General features: G+C 35.6%; 1 protein-coding gene across 8 annotated transcripts in view; it reads left to right on the top strand.

Annotated features, from left to right (window-relative positions):
* Positions 1-13,307, top strand: part of SCN3A (sodium voltage-gated channel alpha subunit 3) — a 114,988-nt gene extending 101,681 nt beyond the window's left edge. For all 8 annotated transcript variants that reach the window (XM_037849283.1, XM_037849287.1, XM_037849285.1 and 5 more), the window contains 7 exons: positions 1,429-1,551; positions 3,863-4,135; positions 4,963-5,016; positions 5,843-5,980; positions 7,043-7,147; positions 8,849-9,119; positions 10,057-13,307. In XM_037849283.1, the coding sequence (XP_037705211.1) occupies positions 1,429-1,551; positions 3,863-4,135; positions 4,963-5,016; positions 5,843-5,980; positions 7,043-7,147; positions 8,849-9,119; positions 10,057-11,252 (2,160 nt within the window). In that variant the 3' untranslated portion in view covers positions 11,253-13,307. The remainder of the gene's footprint in view (positions 1-1,428; positions 1,552-3,862; positions 4,136-4,962; positions 5,017-5,842; positions 5,981-7,042; positions 7,148-8,848; positions 9,120-10,056) is intronic.
* The last annotated feature ends 13,491 nt before the right edge of the window (positions 13,308-26,798 follow it).

Below are 26,798 nucleotides of genomic sequence, written 5' to 3'. Positions count from 1 at the left end.
GATGCCCTTATATAGATAGTGGTGAAAGTGGTGAACACATAAATGTATGACCATGCAGAGAACCATCAATTATTTACTTGGGATGGAATGTATGGTGAGTGAACAAAACCATATTAAAAAAAAATGGGTTGATGACAAAACCTCGAGGGCAATATACTGAGTGAAATAAGCCAGACATATAAGGACAATTATTGCAGGGTCTCACTGATAGGAACTAATTATAATATGTAAACTCATAGACATGAAATGTAAGGTACCAAGATACAGGATGAGGCTTAAGAATGGGGAGTGGTTGCTTAGTATGAGCAGAATGTTCAATTAGGATGAACTTAAATGTTTGGAAATGAACAGGGGTGTTGGTAGCAAGATGTGAGAATAACTAACAGTGCCGAATGGTGTGTGAATGAGGTGGAAAGGGGAAGCTCAGAGTCATATATGTCACCAGAAGGAAAGTTGGAGGTCAAAAGATGGGAATGTATAAAACTGAATCCTATGGTGGGCAATGTCCATGATCAACTGTACAAATACTAGAAATCACTTCCATGAACCAGAATAAATGTATGACAATACAATTAGAAGTTAATAATAGAGGGGCATATAGGGAAGAACTATATACCTATTACAAACTATATACTACAGTTAGTAGTATTTCAACATTTTTTCATAAACAGTAACAAATGTACTATATCAACACTACGAGTCAACAATTGAGGGGGGTTGGTTAGGGATAGGGGAGGATTAGAGTTTCCTTTTCTTTTTTTCTTTTTTCATCTTTCACCTTATTTCTGGTCTGGAGTAATGAAAGTTTCTAAAAATTGAACAAAAATTAAGTGTGATGGATGCACAGCTGTATGAGGGTACCCAGGGGCAAGTGAGTGTACACTTTGGATCTTTGGATAATTGTATGGTATCTGAACAATCTCAATAAAAATGAAAAAAAAAATTATATAATTTAAAAAAAAAAGCTTATATAATCTGGAAGGGGACATAAGGTATCTAACCAAATGACTGCATTAGAAGGTAAATGCCTCCAGTTCACATAACCAAAATGCTATGTAAATGCAAGAGAGAAACAGCGCTTCTAATCAATTAGATTAATCACAGCTTCATAGAGGAGCTGGTTTTGAACCAAAGACTGAATTATCAGTGATAAATGCACACATTGAAAAGGGACCTATGGGGCAAAATATATAACTGGAAGTGTTTATAAATGTGGATAAAAATGGGTAAGGACTCTAGTTACTTCACTCATATGAAAAGCAAGATGAGGCTGGCAATGTAAGATGATCCCACCAAGTCGAAGATGAAGACTGCCAAGATAACCAATTTTATATGGTTGGCATTAAAGATTAAAACATCACATCCTATGCCTTTAGTCAGCAGTTTATTTCTTGGTGATACAGAAACTTTTTTTTTTTTCTTTTGTAGGTTTCTTTGGTTAGCTTGGTAGCCAATGCTTTGGGCTACTCAGAACTTGGGGCCATCAAATCCTTACGGACACTGAGAGCTTTAAGACCTCTAAGAGCCTTATCCCGGTTTGAAGGCATGAGGGTAAGATGATTCCCTCCAGTGATTCATGTCAAAACTACATGTAGGTAATGATTTAAATACAGAGGGGTGCCATACTCCTCCGATCTTTCAATATTTATTTCAGAGAATTAGAATTTCAGAACAGGGACTTTACAGATCCTCTATGCCTAGCCTCCTGAAATGGTGGCTAATCTAAGCAGGCTGTCAGAAACTGTGGCAGAACCAGGACTACTACCCAGGTCTTCTGTTCAGGGACGTTTCTACAACTTTCAAAAGCTGTGTTCTTTCAGTTATTTCTTTTCATAGCTTACTCACTTTTAAATGACTATTTACTGCTGAAATTCATCCTAGGAGAGTTTTTTTTTTCCTTTCTTCCTCTTAACATATATTTTGATTCTTCAAAAATTACTGGTAATAAATGAAAGGTGAAATATTTTTTGTTTGTGCTTTACTTGTTGAATTGATATCAATGAAAATAGCTGTTGTAAAAGAAAACAGCTGTAAATGATAGCCTCTGACAAAATCTATATTTTCTAAGCAAAGTAGGGTGTTGGGATAATTACCTAGGGATTTCAGGTAATCCCTGGGATTTGTTTTGTAGATTTCCTTTTTAAGTGAGCATTCTGAATGAGGTTCTCTTTTTCCACAGTGCTTGTATTTGCCTCGCCAGTGCTCTTCCTTAGTGTTTATTTTATATATCTAGACAATAAATATATACTTATATAGATACAAACTCATTTGCCAAACACCTAAAAATACTATTTAGCACAATGGCCAGTTTGTTTAATCCAGCTTGCAAATGCACATGGATATTGAATTTCTCCTAGGCCACAGGGCCTTTATATTAGGAGTTGGTTGGTTTGAAGCAAATAGAAACATTCAGCCTTGACTTCAAAATTCACTCACCAGAAAGAAGGAAACCACTCTCCAGACTTTTCAGAAGCACTTCAGGCAAAGAACATGCTTGGCTTTTACACTGCAATTTTATTTCCACTGATATTTGCTTAAACAGGTTACAAAACATTTAAAATCCACAAAAATAATTGCACAATTGCAAGCTCTTTTCGCACCAATCTTTTGCCATTACAACATTACTTAAGCCTTTATCTGGTTCTATCATTTCATATTAATAGTTCATTTTTGAGGGGAGATAGAAATTGAACAAAATTTAAAACTTATAAATTTGTCCTAATCTGAAGATATTCTAAATTTTTCACATTTCAGTCATATAGCAGAATTAATATTCCAGCTGTAAAATAGGACAAAATGTGTCATGCATTTATCTGATAACAGAATTTGTGAAGGTCATTGTACACAAACTTTTGTAGGGAAAAAAATCTTGGCAAATATAATGTATTGACTTAACTTAAAAAAAAAAATACAAGTAACATAGGAAATGTTTAGAATTTGGGGTTTCAGATTTTTATAGAACAATTTAATATTCATTGGTGTCAGTATCTAGAACAATGTTTACAGCATTTTAAAATAAAACCAACGTTGCATTTAATGTAATCACTTAACAAAATAGTACATTATGAACTAGATTAAATTAGATAAGAAAAGAAAAGATAGTGTTGACCTCCCCAGGGATTTCAAAATACATCTTAATCTCTTCTGAATTTAATAACAGAAAAAGTGAATTGATTCCCTTTATGAAATAAGTGAGCCTGGGTTTTGGTGAAGTAGCATGTGCCCCAAAGTGAACATATAAGAGACTGTCGAATAATAATAATAGAGACATATTCAACACTTTTTTATGTCCAGAGATAAATCCTATTTCATTTCTGAAGTAAATATACTTTTTTATTGGGACTTACCAATAGGAAAAATAAAAAGGACCTTATAAATTCCTAATCCCATTCCTCACAGTCATAAAAAGTTAACTTGATCTGAGAATACAGATTTAAGGCATTATTAATATTAATATTTTATTTGTAAAGGATTTGTTTAACCAAATTTTCAAATCACAAACATTCATTAACACTCTTGAACATCAGAATGTACTGCTGAATGATGATCATTTATTTTGTTGGTATTTAATATATCTTTCTTTTTTCCCCAGCATACATATTCTGACTCCATCTTATTATATCAGGTTTTTGTTTATTTCTTTTCATACTTCAGCTTATTTTGCACTCCATAAATCCTTTAGCTCTTTAGTTGTGTTACTCTTTGTTTTCCCTTATCAAGTTTGTACTAGAAAATATCAAAAGCTACAACTAGTCCACTTAGATTATTTTTTAACTCTTTTCAAATCCATTTTAGTACTTAACAAAGAAATGAAAGGAGTGGTTTCCATTTTAAGTTGTCTAATTCTGGTTTCCTCTTTTAGGTGGTTGTGAATGCTCTTGTTGGAGCAATTCCCTCTATCATGAATGTACTGTTGGTCTGTCTCATCTTCTGGTTGATATTTAGCATCATGGGTGTGAATTTGTTTGCTGGCAAGTTCTACCACTGTGTTAATACGACAACGGGTGGCAAGTTTGAAGCTAGTGAAGTCAACAATTTGAGTGATTGTCAGGCTCTTGGCAAGCAAGCTCGGTGGAAAAACGTTAAAGTAAACTTTGATAATGTTGGCGCTGGCTATCTCGCATTGCTTCAGGTGGTAAGTGGGTACTGTATAAGTTTTGAAATCATTTCTAAAATCAAATAAGATCATTTCTCTGATGATCCTTATTTGAATTATTAATATTTGACAACAGAAAAGTAGTTTATGACAACACACATAGTATTAGCATGACTTGACTGTAAAGGAGATGTTTAGCATGGTTATTTTAGAATGTATTTTCCCCAGTGTTAAGCTTTTAGCATGTTTTTGATGGGATTTTACATTTCTGCTTCCTTTTTTTATTTTTTGTATTTTTTTTTGTTCTATTATTTGACATTATTATCACTTTTAGTTTTCAGAAGCAGTCATTGGCAAGGGAGCAATTTTATTTATTAAAATAACAAGGTGCATATTGTAGTGATGAATTAAATATATGAATTATTAGCCAGATAATTTATTGTACCAACATTTAAGCAGCATGATTCTATTATGTGTAGAAATGCAATTCTTATGGGCTAGATTTAAAAATGTGTAATAATAAGGTTAATGCAAAAAGTTCAGTTGTATTTAAACAAAACTATAGATTTGAATCAATAGAACTTACCTTTTGGCATGGGAGACTTGAGGCTAAGATGGGAGTTTTATGAATCGAACCTCTAGTGTACCATCAGGTGTCAGATTTTAGTGTAAAAACCAGAATATTTTCCAAGAGAAACAAAGGAAATGAAGTTTTTTTACCCTAAATACAGATCTTGTTCTGTAACAGAATTTCAAAATATTGTACAAAAAAATTATTTATAAAAACACTACCAATTTTCTTCTGGTAAAATGCCATATTCTTGGGTGAAATTTTTATGCTGAATTCAAATATATGTTATTTATAGGCCACGTTTAAAGGCTGGATGGATATTATGTATGCAGCTGTTGATTCACGAGAGGTAAGTATCACTCAAATACTATATATAGCTAGTAGAATGTCCATGGTGAACGTTTATGATAATTTAACCGAGACACAGAATTTTGTATTAGATGAAATCAGAACACTTACCACTGCATATAGAAATGATCTTTTTCAGCTAATACACTTCAATACAGATCTTTTAAATGATATAGTCTAATATATAATATATATCTAATCTGAAAGGATAGCTAAATGCATGGATCAGAAAACATCAGATAGGCACAGTAAGATGAGGCACCTTAGAGAAGGAAAAAGGCTCAGTAGGGGAGTAACTTGTTTCTCCTTGTCCCTAGAGAGTATGATAAGCCAGTGTGTGAAGCAGATTCCAAGAATATCATAATAAAGGGAAAACAAGCAAGTTTGGGGGAAACTTGATTTTGAAAATAGAAATAAAAATCATTCCTCAGAACATATTTGTTTATGCTGAATTTTCCTCTGAGATGTTGATGTTCTGTTGTTAAACCCAGATCTCCAAGAGCCAGCATTTCCAAATGCAAATTTTAAATATTATAAAAATAAAAAATAAGACCAACAGGCTTAAAATGTTCTGCTGTGTTTATATCACTGTTATATACACTAAAAAATGTGTTACAGGTAAGTGAAAATGGAAAAATAGATTCAAGAACAATCATAAAACTTGAAAACCCTCATTGTACAAGAACATGCTAGTTTAAAAAAAAGCATTGTTTTTGCAGAAAAAAATTGCAGGATAAGGCAAAAGTATTTCTATTAAAATCACAATACCTACCAAACTGATAATGTAGCTTGTGTTTTTTAATATTAATATTTTTAACATCATTTAGGTTAAACAGCAGCCTGTATATGAAGAAAATCTGTACATGTATTTATACTTCGTGATCTTTATCATCTTTGGGTCATTCTTCACTCTGAATCTATTCATTGGTGTCATCATAGATAACTTCAACCAGCAGAAAAAGAAGATAAGTATTCCTCAGCTCTCACCTTTCTCTGTTCAGAGGTTGTGTCAATTTTGCAACCAAATTACTCTGATACTTGAAGTCATGGCAGACTTAGATCATTTTTATATTATTTTTCAGCTACAGTGGATTCTAGTCTCTAGTCACTGGCTCCTCTCTGGGTTGAAGAACTGCTGTAGTGTTGTTTCTGACACATAAATGTAGTCACTGCATCAAAATATCCAGTGGGTCACCAGAGTTTAGTCTGACTTACAGAGCTCTCATGAATTAATTACCTCCACCCAGTTTTCCAGCTCCATCTTCTCCCACATCTTTTTCTCTACATCTACTTCCCTACCCCCCAGACATCACCCCACGCACCACCACCATCACCAACCATGCACACTAGTATCCAGATACACTGAATTTTCTGCCATTTCCTGAATAAGCCATGCTCTTCTATTTCCATGACTTTACATGTGATTTTTTTTTCTTTCTAAAATGCTTTGGCTAGCAAACCCTTAATTGTCCTTTAAGTCTAGCTTAAATGTGCCCTCCTCTGTAAAGCTAAGTCTGACTCTCTGAGTTTATTGTTACTCATGTAGAACATTTTTGGAGGGCTTATCCCTATATGTTCTCCACCTATGTTTTAGTTTCTTGCCCTACTTGGGAGCAAGACACTTCTGTCTTATATTCCTATGTAATTCTGATAACCAGTACATTCTCCAGAACACAGGAAGTGCTCAAAAAATGTTGAATAAAGAAATAAAACTGTCAGTAGTGAAAAGATCTAAGAAACATTTTTGTTTCACAAAAACATATTTGTGACCCTTAAACCTCATTCTAAACAGTATTATCAAACTATGATCCTATGCTGTTCAGAATTGTATACAATTATGGATTTTGCATAATATTAAATATTCAGAATTTGACATAAATGGGAAAACCAGAATAAATTTATATGAAGCAGAATAATACCAATTTAAAAACTGGAAAAGATTAAAGGAGAGGACATAGAAGGAATTCTGTAACAGTGTTACTGTAATATACACTGAAATTGTAACCAGTATTATACTATATCTTTACTTTGGAGGTCAAGACATATTTATGACAGAGGAACAGAAAAAATATTATAATGCAATGAAGAAGCTGGGATCCAAGAAACCTCAGAAACCCATACCTCGACCAGCAGTAAGAATTACTTATCTTTTTAACATTCCAAAGCCATAATTCCATATGTTGAAATGGGGCAGTCCTATGAATCAAAACACATTGGGCAATATCACCAATATATATCTCTAATTGTAAAGTTCCTACCATGTGGCACAAATCAAAACATCTGCACTCAATAAGAATTAACAGGTTCTTAAAAGGAGGAAACATGTAATATCTATTCTGCAATTTGAAAACAAAGATGTCTAAAGCTTAAAACTGACAGATAAAGGAAAATTCCTTTTCTTTACATTAAAAGTCTACTGTTAGTCATTCTTTATGATTTGGCAGTTGAAAGCCTCCATCTCAGCGTTCCAATAATGGCTTCCAAAGCATTTCACCCTCCTGCTGCAACCTACTGTGCTGACAACATACCTGGTTCCTGCTCCTATAATCTTATTATAGGGCACCCTGTTTTCCTTTCAAGTAGACAGAGGTTTCCAGCCTCCTCATCCCAACCCCAAGACCTCCCTCTATGTTGTTTGTTCTCTCCATTCTTATGACTAGAAAATATTCTACAGTTGTTTTAGAAAGGAAAATGATATCATCAAAATACCTTACTGGTTCACCAGATAACACTAAAAAAAAAATTAAAGTGCATACTCTAGAGTTTTATAATAATGGAAAGGCATAATAAGGTCAGATTAGTTCACAGTACTGTACTCTAACTCATATATCCTCAGATAGGTAAGGAATAAGGGAACTGAGGCCCAAAGAAGATAAATAACTTATCCTAAGTTACAAGGCCTATAAATGCAAGAACTGATACTTGAAAGGTCTCATGAATCCTATGACTGACTTCACTTTGCTATATTTTTAAGAGTAGCTCCACCTTGGGTAAAATGGTGGTGATGAAGGAAGTATTACACAGAGGGTATGAGCCTGCTTTACTGAAGATTTTAAATATATTGTAGTTAATAGAAAGGAAGGCACTCCTTCACAGTCAATGAAGTTTGCTTTTTGGTCAGTGAAAGTTTACTTTATGTTCTCATACTAAATTATTAAAACTTCCTTTCCATAATAACTATGTTCAACAGCCATAAGAATATAGAGATTTTGTTAAAGCCTGTGGTTCCTGAGGTCATTATTAATAAATATAAGAAAAATTCAAAAGTAATGCATGCATTTTTATTGAAGTACAGGTAAAGGAGGACAGATGGAGAAAGAGATAAATTAACAAACACATAGAAACACAGAGTTAGAAGAGTCTAAATGAAATACAAAAGTGCCATTTTGAGAGTGGGCAAGAGGAGAATAAGGTATAAACAAAATTCCTAAAACAATGATAAATGAATAGAGATATTTCTCCATTCTAAAAGTCAGTATATATTGAACTATTATGTAAACCTTCATTATTAGTTGTCATTATTTTCATAAAAAATTACCATAATTATTAAATCTATCAAAGCCTATGCATATTATCAACCAATTGCCACCAATGTATGCCTTATTCAGTTTTGTCTTCCCATGGAACCTAAATAAATCAAATATGTTTCGCTCTTATCATGCTCTTTTTTTCCCCCTTTTTTTTAACATGAAGAGAAATGGAGCATACAAAATATCAGTGGTAATGTGAGGAGAATGCACATCTCATAGCCAGATGTAGAAGAACTTTATCTGCAATTTTACTGGCTCATTCTTTTTGAAATATAAATATTAACCTTTTCCCCCCACCCCCAGAATAAATTCCAAGGCATGGTCTTTGATTTTGTGACCAGACAAGTCTTTGATATCAGCATCATGATCCTCATCTGCCTCAACATGGTCACCATGATGGTGGAAACTGATGACCAGAGCAAATACATGACTCTAGTTTTGTCCCGGATCAACCTCGTGTTCATTGTCCTGTTCACTGGAGAATTTGTGCTGAAGCTTATCTCCCTCAGATATTACTACTTTACCATAGGCTGGAACATCTTTGATTTCGTGGTGGTGATTCTCTCCATTGTAGGTAAGAATGGTTTAATTACAGAGCGCTTCAGTTGCAGGGGAGCAGCTTCTCCCAAGCCTGAAAGCTGTGTGACATGGAAATTAGGTCTGAGATTCATAATGTGTGTAGATCTAAAGTTCAACACCAACTTCTTTGAATAAAAACAATGGAACTAGGGTTTACTGACAAAGTTTACTATGTAGAAACTATGCTAGAAATATTGGGTACAGGGAATGGGTGACAGAAACAGGAAACAAGTATCAGTAGACACGCTCCAAGTCCTAAAACAAGTCACAAGCTAGGGGAGGAGACAGCTAAAAAAATCATTATAATATAAAGACTTTAGTTCCACAAGCAGCAATGAAGAGAAGGTGACCAACCCTGATTGGAGAAATTAAGGCGAGCTTCTAGGTGTAAGAGTGATGACGTGAGCTAGGTCTTGAAATAAGAGTTGAGATTTAATGGGAGAAAAGGGGAGGTGGTGAGTTATAGAACTTCAAATTTAAGAACTTCAGCTTTGGTTTCAGGTCAAATATTGCACATTTTCCTCTAACTAAAGAATCTTATTCAAAAATGGAAAACAATACATTCAGAGACTTCAGAAATAATCTTTGTGATTAGCACATTTCATGTGTAAGGACAACTATGCATACCGATTGCATGTAAATAGTCTTAAATTGCCATGCCACTAAGTGAGATTATTTGTTGGATTTTGCAAGACCTCAAATTGGCTTATGACCTTATAAAATAGTGGAATAAAATTCAATATTATCTTCCATTACTAATAATAGGGAGTAGATCCAAATATTTAGTACAAGTCTGTACTATGTAGTGTTCTAAAATTTAAATAGATACATTTAGTAACAAATTTGTTGTTTTCACAGTCCTAAGGAAGATAAAAGCATTTGTATAAGAATACAAAATTAACTCTTTTGCTGTTTCCTCCATCTCTCCACAGGTATGTTTCTGGCTGAGCTGATAGAAAAATATTTTGTGTCCCCTACCTTGTTCCGAGTTATCCGTCTTGCCAGGATTGGCCGAATCCTACGTCTCATCAAAGGAGCAAAGGGGATCCGCACGCTGCTCTTTGCTTTGATGATGTCCCTTCCTGCGTTGTTTAACATCGGCCTCCTGCTCTTCCTGGTCATGTTCATCTATGCCATCTTTGGAATGTCCAATTTTGCCTATGTTAAAAAGGAAGCTGGGATTGATGACATGTTCAACTTTGAAACCTTTGGCAACAGCATGATCTGCCTATTCCAAATCACCACCTCTGCTGGCTGGGATGGATTGCTAGCACCAATTCTCAACAGTGCACCACCTGACTGTGACCCTGACACAATTCACCCTGGAAGTTCAGTTAAGGGAGACTGTGGCAATCCATCTGTTGGGATTTTCTTTTTTGTCAGTTACATCATCATATCATTTCTGGTTGTGGTGAACATGTACATTGCTGTCATCCTGGAGAACTTCAGTGTTGCTACTGAAGAAAGCGCAGAGCCCCTGAGTGAGGATGACTTTGAGATGTTCTATGAGGTTTGGGAGAAGTTTGATCCCGATGCCACACAGTTTATAGAGTTCTCCAAACTCTCTGATTTTGCAGCTGCCCTAGATCCTCCTCTTCTCATAGCAAAACCAAACAAAGTCCAGCTCATTGCCATGGATCTACCCATGGTCAGTGGTGACCGGATCCACTGCCTCGACATTTTATTTGCCTTTACAAAGCGTGTTTTGGGTGAGAGTGGAGAGATGGATGCCCTTCGAATACAGATGGAAGATCGATTCATGGCATCAAATCCCTCCAAAGTCTCTTATGAGCCCATTACAACCACTTTGAAACGCAAACAAGAGGAGGTGTCTGCTGCTATCATTCAGCGTAATTTCAAATGTTATCTTTTAAGGCAGAAGTTAAAAAAGGTATCAAGTGAATATAACAAAGAGGCAATCAAAGGAAGGATTGATTTACCTATAAAAGAAGACTTGATTATTGACAAATTAAATGGGAATTCCACTCCGGAAAAAACAGATGGAAGTTCTTCTACCACCTCTCCTCCTTCCTATGATAGTGTAACAAAGCCAGACAAAGAGAAGTTTGAGAAAGACAAACAAGAAAAAGAAAGCAAAGGGATAGAGGTCAGGGCAAATCAAAAGTAAAAAGAAACAAAAGAATTATCTTTGCGATCAATTGTTTACAGCATAGGAAAGTAAAGTATATGTGTCAACTGGACTCCCTGAGGATGTACGTCTATGCCAAACTGACTATTTTAACAAATACTCATGGTCAGTGCCTATAACAAGACAGTGACCTGTCACTGCAACTCTGTGAGACAGGGTATCAACATTGACAAGAGGTTGCTGTTTTCATTACCAGCTGACACTGCTGAGGAGAAACTCAATGGCTACCTAGACTGTAGGAACTGTTGTGCAAAGTGCTCATTGTAACTACACCAAACACCTTTAGTACAGTACTTCCATCCACTCTATTTTCAACTTCCATATCTGCCATATTTTTTACATAATCTGTTCTAGTGGATTTCCCTGGTCCTAATTCATAGGTTATCCATGATACTTTGTCACTATTTTTGTAAATGAGGTTTAAGTTGAGGAAAAAGTATGTAAGAACCCTGTGTTCCTACTCCACAAGTCTGTCAAATAATCACACAAAAGTGTTTTGCCTAAAAGACAAAATTCTTGCTCATAACCAGAAAAGAATTCTAATGTCAGCATAGTTTCAGGTACTTCCATTTTCTAGACGGCTCTAATTTTGAAAGTGTTTTAGTCTGTTATGTTTGTTTATATCTGATCAGTTATGTGCCTGTAAAGTCTCCTCTAATTTTCAAAGCATTATTTTTATGCAAAGTATTCTGTTTCAGCAAGTGCAAATTTTATTCTACGTTCCAGAGCTCTATATTTAATTTTGGTTAAATGCTTTCCAAAAAAAAAAAAAAGTAATTTAATAAATCTGTTATAGAAAAGTATATAAAGTATCATTTTAGAATAGTTTGTTCCACTTTCTGCTGCAGTACTGCTTTGCCATGTTCTGCTCTCAACAAAGCTGACATTTCATGTCAAACACCCTCTGTTATGTAAATAGTTATTTTATCCTGTGGTACATCTTTGGAGATACACACACACACACACACACACACACAGATAAACAATTTATATTAATTCAAATATGTACCATTGTGTATATGTCCTTTGCAAGTTTCCAACAGGGGTGCATCTGTACCATTCATTAAACATAAATAGTTTGAAAATCATCATTAATGCATGTTAATATTGCCTGTGCTGCTCTATTTACTCAATCCATTCTTCACACATCTTGGTTAGAAAAAGAGACATGGTGGTAGAATGAATTCAAACGGCCAATCAGTTCTCTGTCTTCTATGTCAACCAGAATAGTTTGCAGTTATTTAAAAGCATTTTTAAAATTTTTGCATTTTTAATTCAACTTGACTGTCAAAGTGTCTCTCCAGATTTCGAGTAAACACCCTCTGTACTGCTTATGTCAAACCTATACTTCATGTTTGCTAAAAATATGTTCAAAACATGTTTAACTATAAATAATGTAAAAATATGATCAATTTTATTTGTCAGCATTTTGTACATAAGAAAATTATTTTCAGGTGGATGACATGGCAATTTATTTTACTTTAGGCTTTTCCTTTCTTTTTAAATCACAATTCAATAAAACTTGGAATCCGTAAGACTTTTCAATGGATAATTTCCCTAAATAAAAGTTAGACAATGGGTTTTGTGAATTCTTTGTTTTAATATATTTCTACCATTTCAATAGGAGATACACTGGTTGAAAACTCAAACCTAGATCATTTTCTACCAACTATGGTGGCCTAATATAACCCTTTATTCATGGTTTTTTTTTTTTTTACTTAACTTTTTTAATAGTATTTGCTTATGCAGACTAGTTTTATTTTTTTAATTCCTGCTGCATTAAGGCTATTACAGATACAATGTGGGCTCTGTCCTTTTTAGCCAGGAACAAAGTGGCAAAGTTGTGCAATTACATTAACATGATATAATTTTTTGTTTTTTGGCACAAACCAAAAGTTTAATGTTAATTCTTTTTATAAAACTATTTACTTGTAGTGTATTGATGAACTGCATGCAGAGAATTGCTATTACTAAAAAGAATGGTAAGCTACATCATTATTGAGCCAAAAGAATAAATATTTCATTTTTGTTGTATTTAATTTCTTGGCCTCTTTTTTATTGTTGGCTGTTTAAATATATATATAATTAATGAAACCTGTACTTGATCTTACATTTGTATAGATAAAAGTTCATACTAATTTTATAACAATCTAGTGCATGATCCACCAAGTGGTACCACAGAATGAAGGGTAGGTAACTAAAAGAAATTTTGTGAGCATTTGTGTGTGCAAAGGATCAAGCCCACATGTTCCAACTTGTAGGTTCAGTGCATCCCCAGTAAAAAAAAACAGCACCCACAATGGCTGTCAATTCCAATCAATTTCCTTGTCTTTAAGCATTCTAATATTAACTCTTCTCATGTAATTACCATTGTCTCTTAATTTCTTATTGGCTAGTAAATGTTACATAATTTGTTATTTAAATATATTCTATGAAATCCTATTTACTTGTAAAGTATTAATGATGCAGTGACTGAGAAAGTATATTGACTTTTCGTTAGGATCCCTTAGATTTATGTCAAGTCAAAACCAAACTTTTATTCTCAGTGTAAAAACTCCAGTTATACTGCATATTTTAAAGACAAATTGTATCTAAATATGCATTTCATAATTTCCCCAACATAAATGATATAAGGTGACTAGTTTTAACTTATTGGCTTCTTTCCACTCAAGTCAGCTTACAGAACAAGCCAAAACTACAGAGAAGACAAGTATTGCTTTGCAAAAGCATTAGCCTCTTAGCATCCTATTATACAACCATTACCTAGCAATCTGTGAATCGGCATGCATTATATCTAAATGATCATCTTCCAAATTAGGAAGAAGAGACTTTAGTTGAAAAGAAAGAATACTTTTTAAAGTATACCTATCTCACTAAAGGATATTATGAAAATAATATTCAGAATAGAGGTACTAAAATAATTTGATAGATGTTTTTAAATAACTATTGCCATAACAAAATTCCTTCTCTTACTAGATTTCAGGACAGAATTCTGTTTTGTAAAGATTCTAGAATCAATCAGTTTGGCCATAGAAAATACAATACTATGAAATTAAAGAAATTTAAATTCACCAATAAATGATAACTAAATGGCTGCTCTTTGGTGAAGAAAACTCTCTTCTATGGAGAGAAAAATGGATGTTATGGTTTTCAAATATCATAGTCAAAAGATAATGGCTATATAAATTTAATTTCTATGGCTTACTAATTTTCAAATAACTAGAATACAATAAAATAAGTTAACATTAAAATCACTATACATTTCAAGCTACTCAGCAGTAATTATAAAGTAAGATTGTGTTTAAAGAAAGATTGGGCTCACCATTTTGCTGTAATGGAAAAGCAACTGGATCAAAATCCTGATACCTAGATTTTAGTTTCAGTTTTGACATCAAATTAACTGTGTGATTTCAGGCAAATTAAATTCTGGCCTGTCAAATTCTTCCTCCATTAAATGGGAATGTTGGCTTGGGGATGTTATTTCTAGGGTACTTTTCATTCTAAAATTTTTTTTCAAAATCAAATTGCCTATTCAAAATGAGTAGTTTCCTCAATTTGGACAATACTTAATGGGAAATAATCTATGAATATGCTTTTTAAAACATTACTCAGATAACTTTAAATAGACAGAGACACAATATTTGGTCTTGACCTTAGCCCCACTTGAAAAAAAATTTCTTGTCCTCAGAAGATTTTCTAGCACAAAGTAGAATACTTTAAAAAATTTAAAGGATGGCTATTATTTCTTCTTTATGGTGTCACAGAATTTTTAATGCAATTCCTGATATATAATAGAAGAGATTAAAGTCAAGAAGTCACTAATCATTTGTAAAATTTTCTCCAACCACAAGTGTATTTATTTCTTCTTTGTAAATAACTAACATTTGTCCAAGACATCAAGAAGCTAAGCATTAGTTTTGTATTCTCTGGAGTAGAGTTTTGTTGTTGTTGTTGTTGTTTAGATTACAGAGTTTTTATTACAAAAAGGACGTACATTATTCTCTTAAAATAATGTCTATAACATTTTATTCTTTGCAGAGAAAAGAATTACGGATTACATCCAAATTTATGCCATTAATCATTCCTATGAGTTCTTTTGTCTGCAGTAAATTTATCTTCAGTCTTCTCCTCTCCAGAAGTGCTCTTTCCTCTATAATTTTGCCAGTTGATTTACTGACATACACATCTGAAACCTTAACCTAACAACACTCCATTGCTCAGAGAATCAGATTCCCCTGGCTAACATGACATATGAAACCCTGTATAATCTGCCCCTCAACTATCCCACTGTTGTCTTCTATCATTGAGTACAACTTCACAACTCATGGGCCCCCTCACAGAATCACATAACTTAAAATTACAATTAATGTTCTGACATCTCCCCTATCTTTGTACATGCTACACCTCTCATCTAGAATGTCTTTATCTCTTCTTTTTTTTCCTGGCAATTCACTGCTCATCCTTCAAAAACTAGCTCAAATATCATTAGGTGGTAATTTTAAGATTTTGTCTGACGAATGTATATTTCCAGCATTATATAAAAAAAAAAGAACAACCATCCTAAAACCTCCCTACCATAAAATAAAAGATAAAAAAAATTTTAATACACCATTTTAATACAAAGGAAGTCCTCTGGGGCTGAGCATGAAGCAGAGCACATAGAGAAAGGCAAGCAAGCACTGAAGTCAGGCTACTCTGTGGGCTTCTACTGATCCCAGGTGACATATAGTTTGGTTTTATTGCCTATTTACAGGGAACAGAAGACAAAGACTTGAATCCACATATTGATTAGAGTTCATGCATAAATTCAGGACACCCCCCCAAATTTTTTTTAAATGAACGCATTTTAAAAAATCAACCTTGCAAAGGCAGATGGAAAGGAAACTTGGCAAAAAACTTTTCTGTATAGGTCTTAGTTCTGAGCATATAGAAAAAAGTCTCTCTTAAGATTCATAGATATAGGGCCAGAACTCACCTTACTTTGTGGCCCAAATTTATACTATCTGACTAGTACAAAATATTGCAAGTCAAAAATTCAATTTAAAATGGAACCAAGTTGCTAGAGGTCTCAGGCTCCTGGTAGAAACAAAATGAATCCTCTATGAAAGATCACACCTCAATCCATGCTTCAAAGATTTCCTACAAATAAAGTCCAACAAACATGAACTCACAAGAAAAAATGACAAATCAATGAGGCAACAAAGTGGAATCAGCTGCAGGGTGAGGGAGTCTTCAAGATATAGAACATAAGTATGCTTAATGGTAATAAAGAAATTAAAAAGGGATTAGATATGAGCAATGAATTAAGTGATAAGTGATAATGAGTAAGAATAGGATACCATGCTTGAAATAAAGAATATAATAATTGAAATTAAGAACAAAATGGCAGATAACTAGCACGCTACATAGAACTGAAGAGAGGAATAGTGAATTAGAAGATCTGAAAAAAAAATACTTATAAAACAGCAGAAACAAAAAAAATATGAAATATAAGAAAGATTTGGGAAAAATTAAGCAAGTATGAGAAGGTTTAACATAGCGTTCCAAAATGGGGTTTAAAATATGAGAGAAATGTGATGTATGAATACATAATGCCTAAGTATTTCCCATTATTAGTAACAGAGAGAAATCTCTTAGAATGTAGTTCTGAACATTCAAGCACTACAACAAATCCCAATCAAAATAAACAAAATCCATCCCAAACCCAAGCACATCTTAAATAAAAATTCAGCGTAACAAAGACCAAGGGAAAATCTGAAAAAGTAAACAAATACTGTGGTCATTTGAAACTGTATGTACCCCAGAAAAACCTGTTCTTAAAGTTAATCCACTCCTATGGGAGTGGAGCCATTGTAAGTAGGATCTTTTTCTTTAACGCACACACCAAATAACCCATCCAAAGTACACAATCAATGCCTCACAGTATCATCATATAGCTGTGCATTCATTGCCACAATTTTCAAACATTTTCATTATTCCAAAATAAAGAAAAAATACATAAAAAAAATAAAAAGAGAAAAAGAAAAGAATCCAAACCATCCTTACTCCTTATCCCCCGTTATTATTTATATATTTTTGTCATTATTTTATTACTCATCTTTCAATACATTGGGTAAAGGGAGTATTAGTCACCAGGTTTTCACTATCACATGGTCACAAGATAAAAGCTATATCGTTATACAATTATCATCAAGGATCAAGTCTACTGGATTACCATTCAACAGATTCAGGTACCTGTATTTCCTTCTAGCTATTCTAACACACTAGAAACTAAAAAGGAATATTTATATAATATATAAGAATAACTTCCAGATTGACCTCTCAACTCTATTTGAATCTCTCAGCCACTGAAATTTTTAGTTTGTTTCATTTCTTATCCCCCTTTTGGCCAAGACAGCACTCTCAATCCCATGATGCCAGGGACAGCTCATTACTGGCAGTCCTGTCCCTCGTTGCCAGGGAGATTTACTTCCCTGGGAGTCATGTCCCACGTAGGGGAGGAGAGTATGATTTTATTTGCAGAGTTGGCTGAAAGAAAGAGGCCACATCTGAGCAAAAAAAGAGGTTCTCTGGGGATGACCCGTAGGCATAATTTTTAGTAGGCTTAGCTTCTCCTTTGCAGGAATACATTTCATAAGGGCAAGCCCCAGAATCGAGGACTTGACTTTTTAAATTGGGATTCCCTAATGCTTGTGGGAATATCAGGAAATCCCCGGTTGTGGAAGTTTAATTTTTCCACATTTTCTCCCAGTCCCTCAAGGGTATTTTGCAAATACTTTTTTTATTTTCTGCCCAAAGTACTCTGGGGGTACACTGGGGTATCATATTAATCTGTACAGAACAAAAGATATCATTCCCCATTCTAGGTTCCATGCAACCATGTTTTTTAAATAAGTGAGTAGGATCTTTTGATGAGGCTGCTTCAGTAAAGATCCAACCCACTTCATTTAGGATGGGTCTTAACCCTCTTACTGGAGTCCTTTATAAACAGGATGAATTCTGAGAAAGAAAGAAGCAAGAAGCTGAAAGCAAAGAAACCTGGAAGTGACAGGAGAGACCAGCAGAAACCACAATGTGACTTGCCATGTGGCAGAGGAACCAAGGATTGCAGGCATCTTGTCTTCCAGAAGAAAAGTATCACTTTGATGATGCCTTAATTTGGACATTTTTCTCAGCCTCAAAACTGTAAGCTAATAAATTCCCATTGTTTTTAGTCAACGCATTTCATGGTATCTGTTCTCAGCAGCCTGGAAAACTGAAACAAATAAAAAAGAAAGACAAACAAAAGAGAACAATTAGACTAAAAGCTAACAGCAGTGACAAAAATGCTACAAGAAAATGTCTATTAAACCAGTATTTTAATCCAAAAAACTATCTTTCAAGAATAATAGAGCAATGAAAACATTTTTAGTAAATCAAAAAAGGAGATCCTTTAGCACTTATATACTGTCACAAAAGAAAGTTCTAAAGGACATACTGCAGAAAGAAGAGAAACTATTTCAAAAGGAATTTCTAAGATGTAGAAAGAAACGATGAGAAAAAACCTGTAAACCTCTAAATAAATGTAAACAAATGACAAAAAGCAATAATAATTTTCTATGTGTATGTTAAAACTACAAGAAAGACATAAAATAAAGTAAAATATTGTGTAAGCTGGAAGGGATATGGTTGGAGTTCAAGAATTCTAAGGTCCTTGTATTACGCAGGAGGATGATAAAGATATTGGTGAACTTTAAACTTTGTTTAAAAATGCATACTAAAATTTCAAGAGTAACCATGGATAGAACAGAAATAAAACAAAAATGTTAAAATTTAGTAGAGGAGGAAAATGCAATCTATCATTCAGTAAATTCAAAAGCACAAGAGAGGAGGCGGGGCAAGACGGTGGATTGGTGAGCTGTATGCTTTAGTTACTCCTCCAGGAAAGTAGGTAGAAAGCCAGGAACTGCGTGGACTGGACACCACAGAGCAATTTGACTTTGGGCATACTTCATACAACACTCATGAACACGTCGAACTACTGAGATCAGCGAAATCTGTAAGTTTTTGCAGCCAGGGGACCCGCACCCCTCCCTGACAGGCTCAGTCCCGTGGGAGGAGGGGCCGTCAGCGCTGGGAAGGAGAAGGGAGAACTGCAGTGGCAGCTCTTATTGGAAACTCATTCTACTGACCTAAACTTCAACCATAGATAGACTGAGACCAGACACCAGAGAATCTGAGAGCAGCCAGGCCAGCAGAGAGGAGATAGGCATAGCAAAAAACAGCAAGAAAAACTCCAAAATAAAAGTGGAGGCTTTTTGGAGTTCTGGTGAACACAGAAAGGGGAAGGGCAGAGCTCAGGCCCTGAGGCTCATATGCAAATCCCGAAGAAAAACTGATCTCTCTGCCCTGTGGGCCTTTCCTTAATGGCTCTAATTGCTTTGTCTCTTAGCATTTCAATAACCCATTAGATCTGTGAGGAGGGCCTTTTTTTTTTTTAATCTTTTTTTCCTTTTCTAAAACAATTACTCTAAGGCGGCCAATACAGAAAGCCTCAAAGACTTGCAATTTGGGCAGGTCAAGACAAGAGCAGAACTAAGAGAGCTCTGAGACAAAAGGCAATAATCCAGTGGCTGAGAAAATTCACTAAACACCACAACTTCCCAAGAAAAGTGGGGTGTCGGCTCACAGCCATCATCCTGGTGGACAGGAAACACTCCTGCCCGTCGCCAGCCCCATAGCCCAGAGTTGCCCCAGACAACCCAGTGTGACGGAAGTGCTTCAAATAACAGGCACACACCACAAAACTGGGCGTAGACATTAGCCTTCCCTGCACCCTCAGCTGAGTGTCCCAGAGTTGGGAAAGTGGAGCAGTGTGAATTAACAAAGCCCCATTCAGCCATCATTTCAGCAGATTGGGAGCCGCCCTACAGAGCCCAGCAGCCCAGAACCACCCTGGGGGGACAGCACTCACCTGTAACATATCACAGTCATCCCTCAAAAGAGGACCAGTGGGTGCACGGCCTGGAAGAGGGACCCACTTGCAAGTCTCAGGAGCCATACACCAATACCAAGGACTTGTGGGTCAGTGGCAGAGACAAATTGTGGCAGGACTGAACTGAAGGATTAGACTACTGCAGCAGCTTTAAAACTCCAGGATCACCAGGGAGATTTGATTGTTAGAGCCACCCCCTCCTCCCTGACCACCCAGAAACATGCCCCATATGCAGGGCAGGCAATACCAACTACACACGCAAACTTGGTACTCCAGTTGGACCCCACAAGACTCACTCCCCCATTCACCACAAAGGCAAAGCAGGCGAGAACTGGCTTGTGGAGAACAGGTGGCTCATGGACGCCACCTGCTGGTTAGTTAGAGAAACAGTACTCCACAAAGCTGTAGATCTGATAAATTAGAGATAAGGACTTCAATTGGTCTACAAATCCTAAAAGAACCCTATCAAGTTAAGCAAATGCCAAGAGGCCAAAAACAACAGAAAATTATAAAGCATATGAAAAAACCAGACGATATGGATAACCCAAGCCCAAGCACCCAAATCAAAAGATCAGAAGAGACATAGCACCTAGAGCAACTACTCAAAGAACTAAAGATGAACAATGAGACCACAGTACAGGATACAAAGGATATCAAGAAGACCATAGAGAGCATAAACAAGACATTGCAAGACTAAATAAAAAAACAGATGATCTTATGGAAATTAAAGAAAAGTGTTGACCAAATTAAAAAGATTCTGGATACTCATAGTACAAGACTAGAGGAAGTTGAACAATGAATCAGTGACCTGAAAGATGACAGAATGGAAAATGAAAGCATAAAAGAAAGAATGGGGAAAAAAATCGAAAAAATCGAAACGGACCTCAGGGGTATGATAGATAATACAAAACGTCTGAATATAAGACTCACTGGTGTTCCAGAAGCGGAAGAAAAGGGTAAAGGTCTAGGAAGGGTATTCAAAGAAATTGTTGGGGAAAACTTCCCAAATCTTCTAAACAACATAAATACACAAATCATAAATGCTCAGCAAACTCCAAATAGAATAAATCCAAATAAACCCACTCCAAGACATATTCTGATCACACTGTCAAACACGGAAGAGAAGGAGCAAGTTCTGAAAGCAGCAAGAGAAAAGCAATTCACCACATACAACGGAAACAGCATAAGACTAAGTAGTGACTACTCAGCAGCCACCATGGAGGCGAGAAGGCAGTGGCACGATATATTTAAAATTCTAAGTGAGAAAAATTTCCAACCAAGAATACTTTATCCAGCAAAGCTCTCCTTCAAATTTGAGGGAGAGCTTAAATTTTTCACAGACAAACAAATGCTGAGAGAATTTGCTAACAAGAGACCTGCCCTACCTGAGATACTAACGGGAACCCTACAGACAGTGTAACAAAGAAAGGAGAGAGAGACTTGGAGAAAGGTTCAGTACTAAAGAGATTCGGTATGGGTACATTAAAGGATATTAATAGAGAGAGGGGAAAAATACATATGACAAACATAAACCAAAGAATAAGATGGCTGATTCAAGATATGCCTTCACGGTTATAACGTTGAATGTAAATGGATTAAACTCCCCAATTAAAAGATATAGATTCGCAGAATGGATTAAAAAAAATGAACCATCAATATGTTGCATACAAGAGACTCATCTTAGACACAGGGACACAAAGAAATTGAAAGTGAAAGGATGGAAAAAATATTTCATGCAAGCTACAGCCAAAAGAAAGCAGGTGTAGCAATATTAATCTCAGATAAAATAGACTTTAAATGCAGGGATGTTTTGAGAGACAAAGAAGGCCACTACATACTAATAAAAGGGGCAATTCAACAAGAAGAAATAACAATCATAAATGTCTATGCACCCAATCAAGGTGCCACAAAATATATGAGAGAAATACTGGCAAAACTAAAGGAAGCAACTGATGTTTCCACAATAATTGTGGGAGACTTCAACACATCACGCTCTCCTATAGATAGATCAACCAGACAGAAGACCAATAAGGAAATTGAAAACCTAAACAATCTGATAAATGAATTAGATTTAACAGACATATATAGAACATAACATCCCAAATCACCAGGATACACATACTTCTCTAGTGCTCACGGAACTTTCTCCAGAATAGATCATATGCTGGGACATAAAACAAGGCTCAATGAATTTAAAAAGATTGAAATTACTCAAAGCACATTCTCTGACCACAATGGAATACGATTAGAAGTCAATAACCCTAAGAGACTTAGAAAATTCACAAATACCTGGAGGTGAAACAACACATTCCTAAACAATCAGTGGGTTAAAGAAGAAATAGCAAGAGAAATTGCTAAATATATAGAGATGAATGAAAATGAGAACACAACATACCAAAACCTATGGGATGCAGCAAAAGTAGTACTGAGGGGGAAATTTATAGCACTAAACGCATATATTAAAAAGGAAGAAAGAGCCAAAACCAAAGAACTAATGGATCAACTGAAGAAGCTAGAAAATGAACAGCAAACCAATCCTAAACCAAGTAGAAAAAAAGAAATAACAAGGATTAAAGCAGAAATAAATGACATAGAGAACAAAAAAACAATTGAGAGGATAAATATCACCAAAAGTTGGTTCTTTGTGAAGATCAACAAGCTGACAAGCCCCTAGCTAGACTGACAAAATCAAAGAGAGAGAAGACCCATATAAACAAAATAAAGGATGAAAAAGGTGACATAACTGCAGATCCTGAAGAAATAAAAAAAATTATAAGAGGATTCTATGAACAACTGTATGGCAACAAACTGGAATTGTAGAGGAAATGGACAATTTCCTGGAAACATATGAACAACATAGACTGACCAGAGAAGAAACAGAAGATCTCAACCAACCCATCACAAGCAAAGAGATCCAATCAGTCATCAAAAATCTTCCCACAAATAAATGCCCAGGGCCAGATGGCTTCACAAGGGAATTCTACCAAACTTTCCAGAAAGAACTGACACCAATCTTACTTAAACTTTTTCAAAACATTGAAGAAAATGGAACACAACCTAACTCATTTTATGAAGCTAACATCAATCTAATACCAAAACCAGGCAAAGATGCTATAAAAAAGGAAAACTACTGGCCAATATCCCTAATGAACATAGATGCAAAAGTCCTCAACAAAACACTTGCAAATCGAATCCAAAGACACATTAAAAAAATCATACACCATGACCAAGTGGGGTTCATTCCAGGCATGCAAGGATGGTTCAACATAAGAAAATCAATCAATGTATGACAACACATTAACAATTCGAAAGGGAAAAATCAAATGACCATCTCAATAGATGCTGAAAAAGCATTTGACAAAATCCAACATCCATTTTTGATAAAAACACTTCAAAAGGTAGGAATTGAAGGAAACTTCCTCAATATGATAAAGAGTATATATGAAAAACCCACAGCCAGCATAGTACTCAATGGTGAGAGACTGAAAGCCTTCCCTCTAAGATCAGGAACAAGACAAGGATGCCTGCTATCACCACTGTTATTCAACATTGTGCTGGAAGTGCTAGCCAGGGCAATCGGCAAGACAAAGAAATAAAAGGCATCCAAATTGGAAAAGAAGAAGTAAAACTGTCATTGTTTGCAGATGATATGATCTTACATCTGGAAAACCCTGAGAAATCGACGATACAGCTACTGGAGCTAATAAACAAATTTAACAAAGTAGCGGGATACAAGACTAACGCACATAAGTCACTAATGTTTCTACATGCTAGAAATGAACAAACTGAAGAGACACTCAAGAAAAACATACCATTTTCAATAGCAACTAAAAAAATCAAGTACCTAGGAATCAACTTAACCAAAGATTTGTAAAAGACCTATACAAAGAAAACTACATAACTCCACTAAAAGAAATAGAAGGGGACCTTAAAAGATGGAAAAATATTCCAAGTTCATGGATAGGAAGGCTAAATGTCATTAAGATGTCAATTCTACCCAAATTCATCTACAGATTCAATGCAATCCCAATCAAAATTCCAGCAACCTACTTTGCAGAATTGGAAAAGCTAGTTATCAAATTTATTTGGAAAGGGAAGAAGCCTTGAATTGCTAAAGACACTCTAAAAAAGAAAAACGAAGTCGGAGGACTTATACTCTCTGATTTTGAAGCTTATTATAAAGCCACAGTTGTCAAAACACCATGGCACTGGCACAAAGATAGACAGATAGATCAATGGAATCAAATTGAGAATTTGGAGATAGACCCCCAGATCTATGGCCGACTGATCTTTGATAAGGCCCCTAAAGTCACTGAACTGGGTCATAATGGTCTTTTCAACAAATGGGGCTGGGAGAGTTGGATATCCATATCCAAAAGAATGAAAGAGGACCCTTACCTCACCCCCTACACAAAAATTAACTCAAAATGCACCAAAGATCTCAATAGAAAAGAAAGTACCATAAAACTCCTAGAAGATAATGTAGGAAAACATCTTCAAGACCTTGTATTAGGCGGCCACTTCCTAGACTTTACACCCAAAGCACAAGCAACAAAAGAGAAAATAGATAAATGGGAACTCCTCAAGCTTAGAAGTTTCTGTATCTCAAAGGAATTTCCCAAAAAGGTAAAGAGGCAGCCAACTCAATGGGAAAAAAATTTTGGAAACCATGTATCTGACAAAAGACTGATATCTTGCATATATAAAGAAATCCTACAATTCAATGACAATAGTACAGACAGCCCAATTATAAAATGGGCAAAAGATGAGAAAAGACAGTTCTCTGAAGAGGAAATACAAACGGCCAAGAAACACATGAAAAAATGTTCAGCTTCAGTAGCTATTAGAGAGATGCAAATTAAGACCACAATGAGACACCATCTCACACCGATTAGAATGGCTACCATTAAACAAACAGGAAACTACAAATGCTGGAGGGGATGTGGAGAAATTGGAACTCTTATTCATTGTTGGTGGGACTGTATAATGGTTCAGCCACTCTGGAAGTCAGTCTGGGAGTTCCTTAGAAAACTAGATACAGAGTTACCCTTCGATCCAGCGATTGCACTTCTCGGTATATAATCAGAAGATCAGAAAGCAGTGACACGAACAGATACCTGCACGCCAATGTTCATAGCAGCATTATTCACAATTGTCAAGAGATGGAAACAACCCAAATGTCCTTCAACAAATGAGTGGATAAATAAAATGTGGTATATACACACAATGGAATATTACATGGCAGTAAGAAGGAACGATCTCGTGAAACATATGACAACATGGATGAACCTTTGAAGACATAATGCTGAGCGAAATAAGCCAGGCAGAAAAAGAGAAATATTATATACTACCACTAATGTGAACTTTGAAAAATGTAAAACAAATGGTTTATAATGTAGAATGTAGGGGTACTAGCAATAGAGAGCAATTAAGGAAGGGGGAACAATAATCCAAGAAGAACAGATAAGCTACTTAACATTCTGGGAATTCCCAGCAGTGACTATGGTCTGTTAATTTCTGATGGGCATAGTAGGAGCAAGTTCACAGAAATGTTGCTATATTAGGTAACTTTCTTGGGGGAGAGTAGGAACATGTTGGAAGTAAAGCAGTTATCTTAGGTTAGTTGTCTTTTTCTTACTCCCTTGTTATGGTCTCTTTGAAATGTTCTTTTACTGTATTTTTTTTAATTATTTTTTTTTATTTTTTTATTTTCCATACAGTTGATTTAAAAAAAAAAAAAAAAAACAAGGAAAAAAATATGTAGAGCCCCCTTGAGGAGCCTGTGGAGAATGCAGGGGTATTGGCCTACCCCACCTCGATGGTTGCTAACATGACCACAGACATAGGGGACTGGTGGTTTGATGGGTTGAGCCCTCTACCACAGGATTTACCCTTGGGAAGACTGTTGCCGCAAAGGAAAGGCTAGGCCTCCCTATAATTGTGCCTAAGAGCCTCCTCCCGAATGCCTCGTTGTTGCTCAGATGTGGCCCTCTCTCTCTAGCTAAGACAACTTGAAAGGTGAAATCACTGCCCTCCCCCCTACATGGGATCAGGCACCCAGGAGAGTGAATCTCCCTGGCAACGTGGAATATGACTCCTGGGGAGGAATGTAGACTTGGCATCGTGGGATGGAGAACATCTTCTTGACCAAAAGGGGGATGTGAAAGGAAATGAAATACGCTTCAGTGGCAGAGAGATTCCAAAAGGAGCCAAGAGGTCACTCTGGTGGGCACTCTTATGCACAATTTAGACAACCCTTTTTAGGTTCTAAAGAATTGGGGTAGCTGGTGGTGGATACCTGAAACTATCAAACTATAACCCAGAACCCATGAATCTCGAAGACAATTGTATAAAAATGTAGCTTATGAGGGGTGACAGTGGGATTGGGAAAGCCATAAGGACCACACTCCACTTTGTCTAGTTTATGGATGGATGAGTAGAAAAATAGGGGAAGGAAACAAACAAACAAACAGACAAAGGTACCCAGTGTTCTTTTTTACTTCAATTGCTCTTTTTCACTTTAATTATTATTCTTGTTATTTTTGTGTGTG

The sequence above is a fragment of the Choloepus didactylus genome, chromosome 9 (genome assembly GCF_015220235.1).
Source record: "Choloepus didactylus isolate mChoDid1 chromosome 9, mChoDid1.pri, whole genome shotgun sequence".
Taxonomy (NCBI): domain Eukaryota; kingdom Metazoa; phylum Chordata; class Mammalia; order Pilosa; family Megalonychidae; genus Choloepus; species Choloepus didactylus.
The sequence above is the reverse complement of the archived record's forward strand: the minus strand, read 5'-3'. Positions and strand labels throughout refer to the sequence as shown.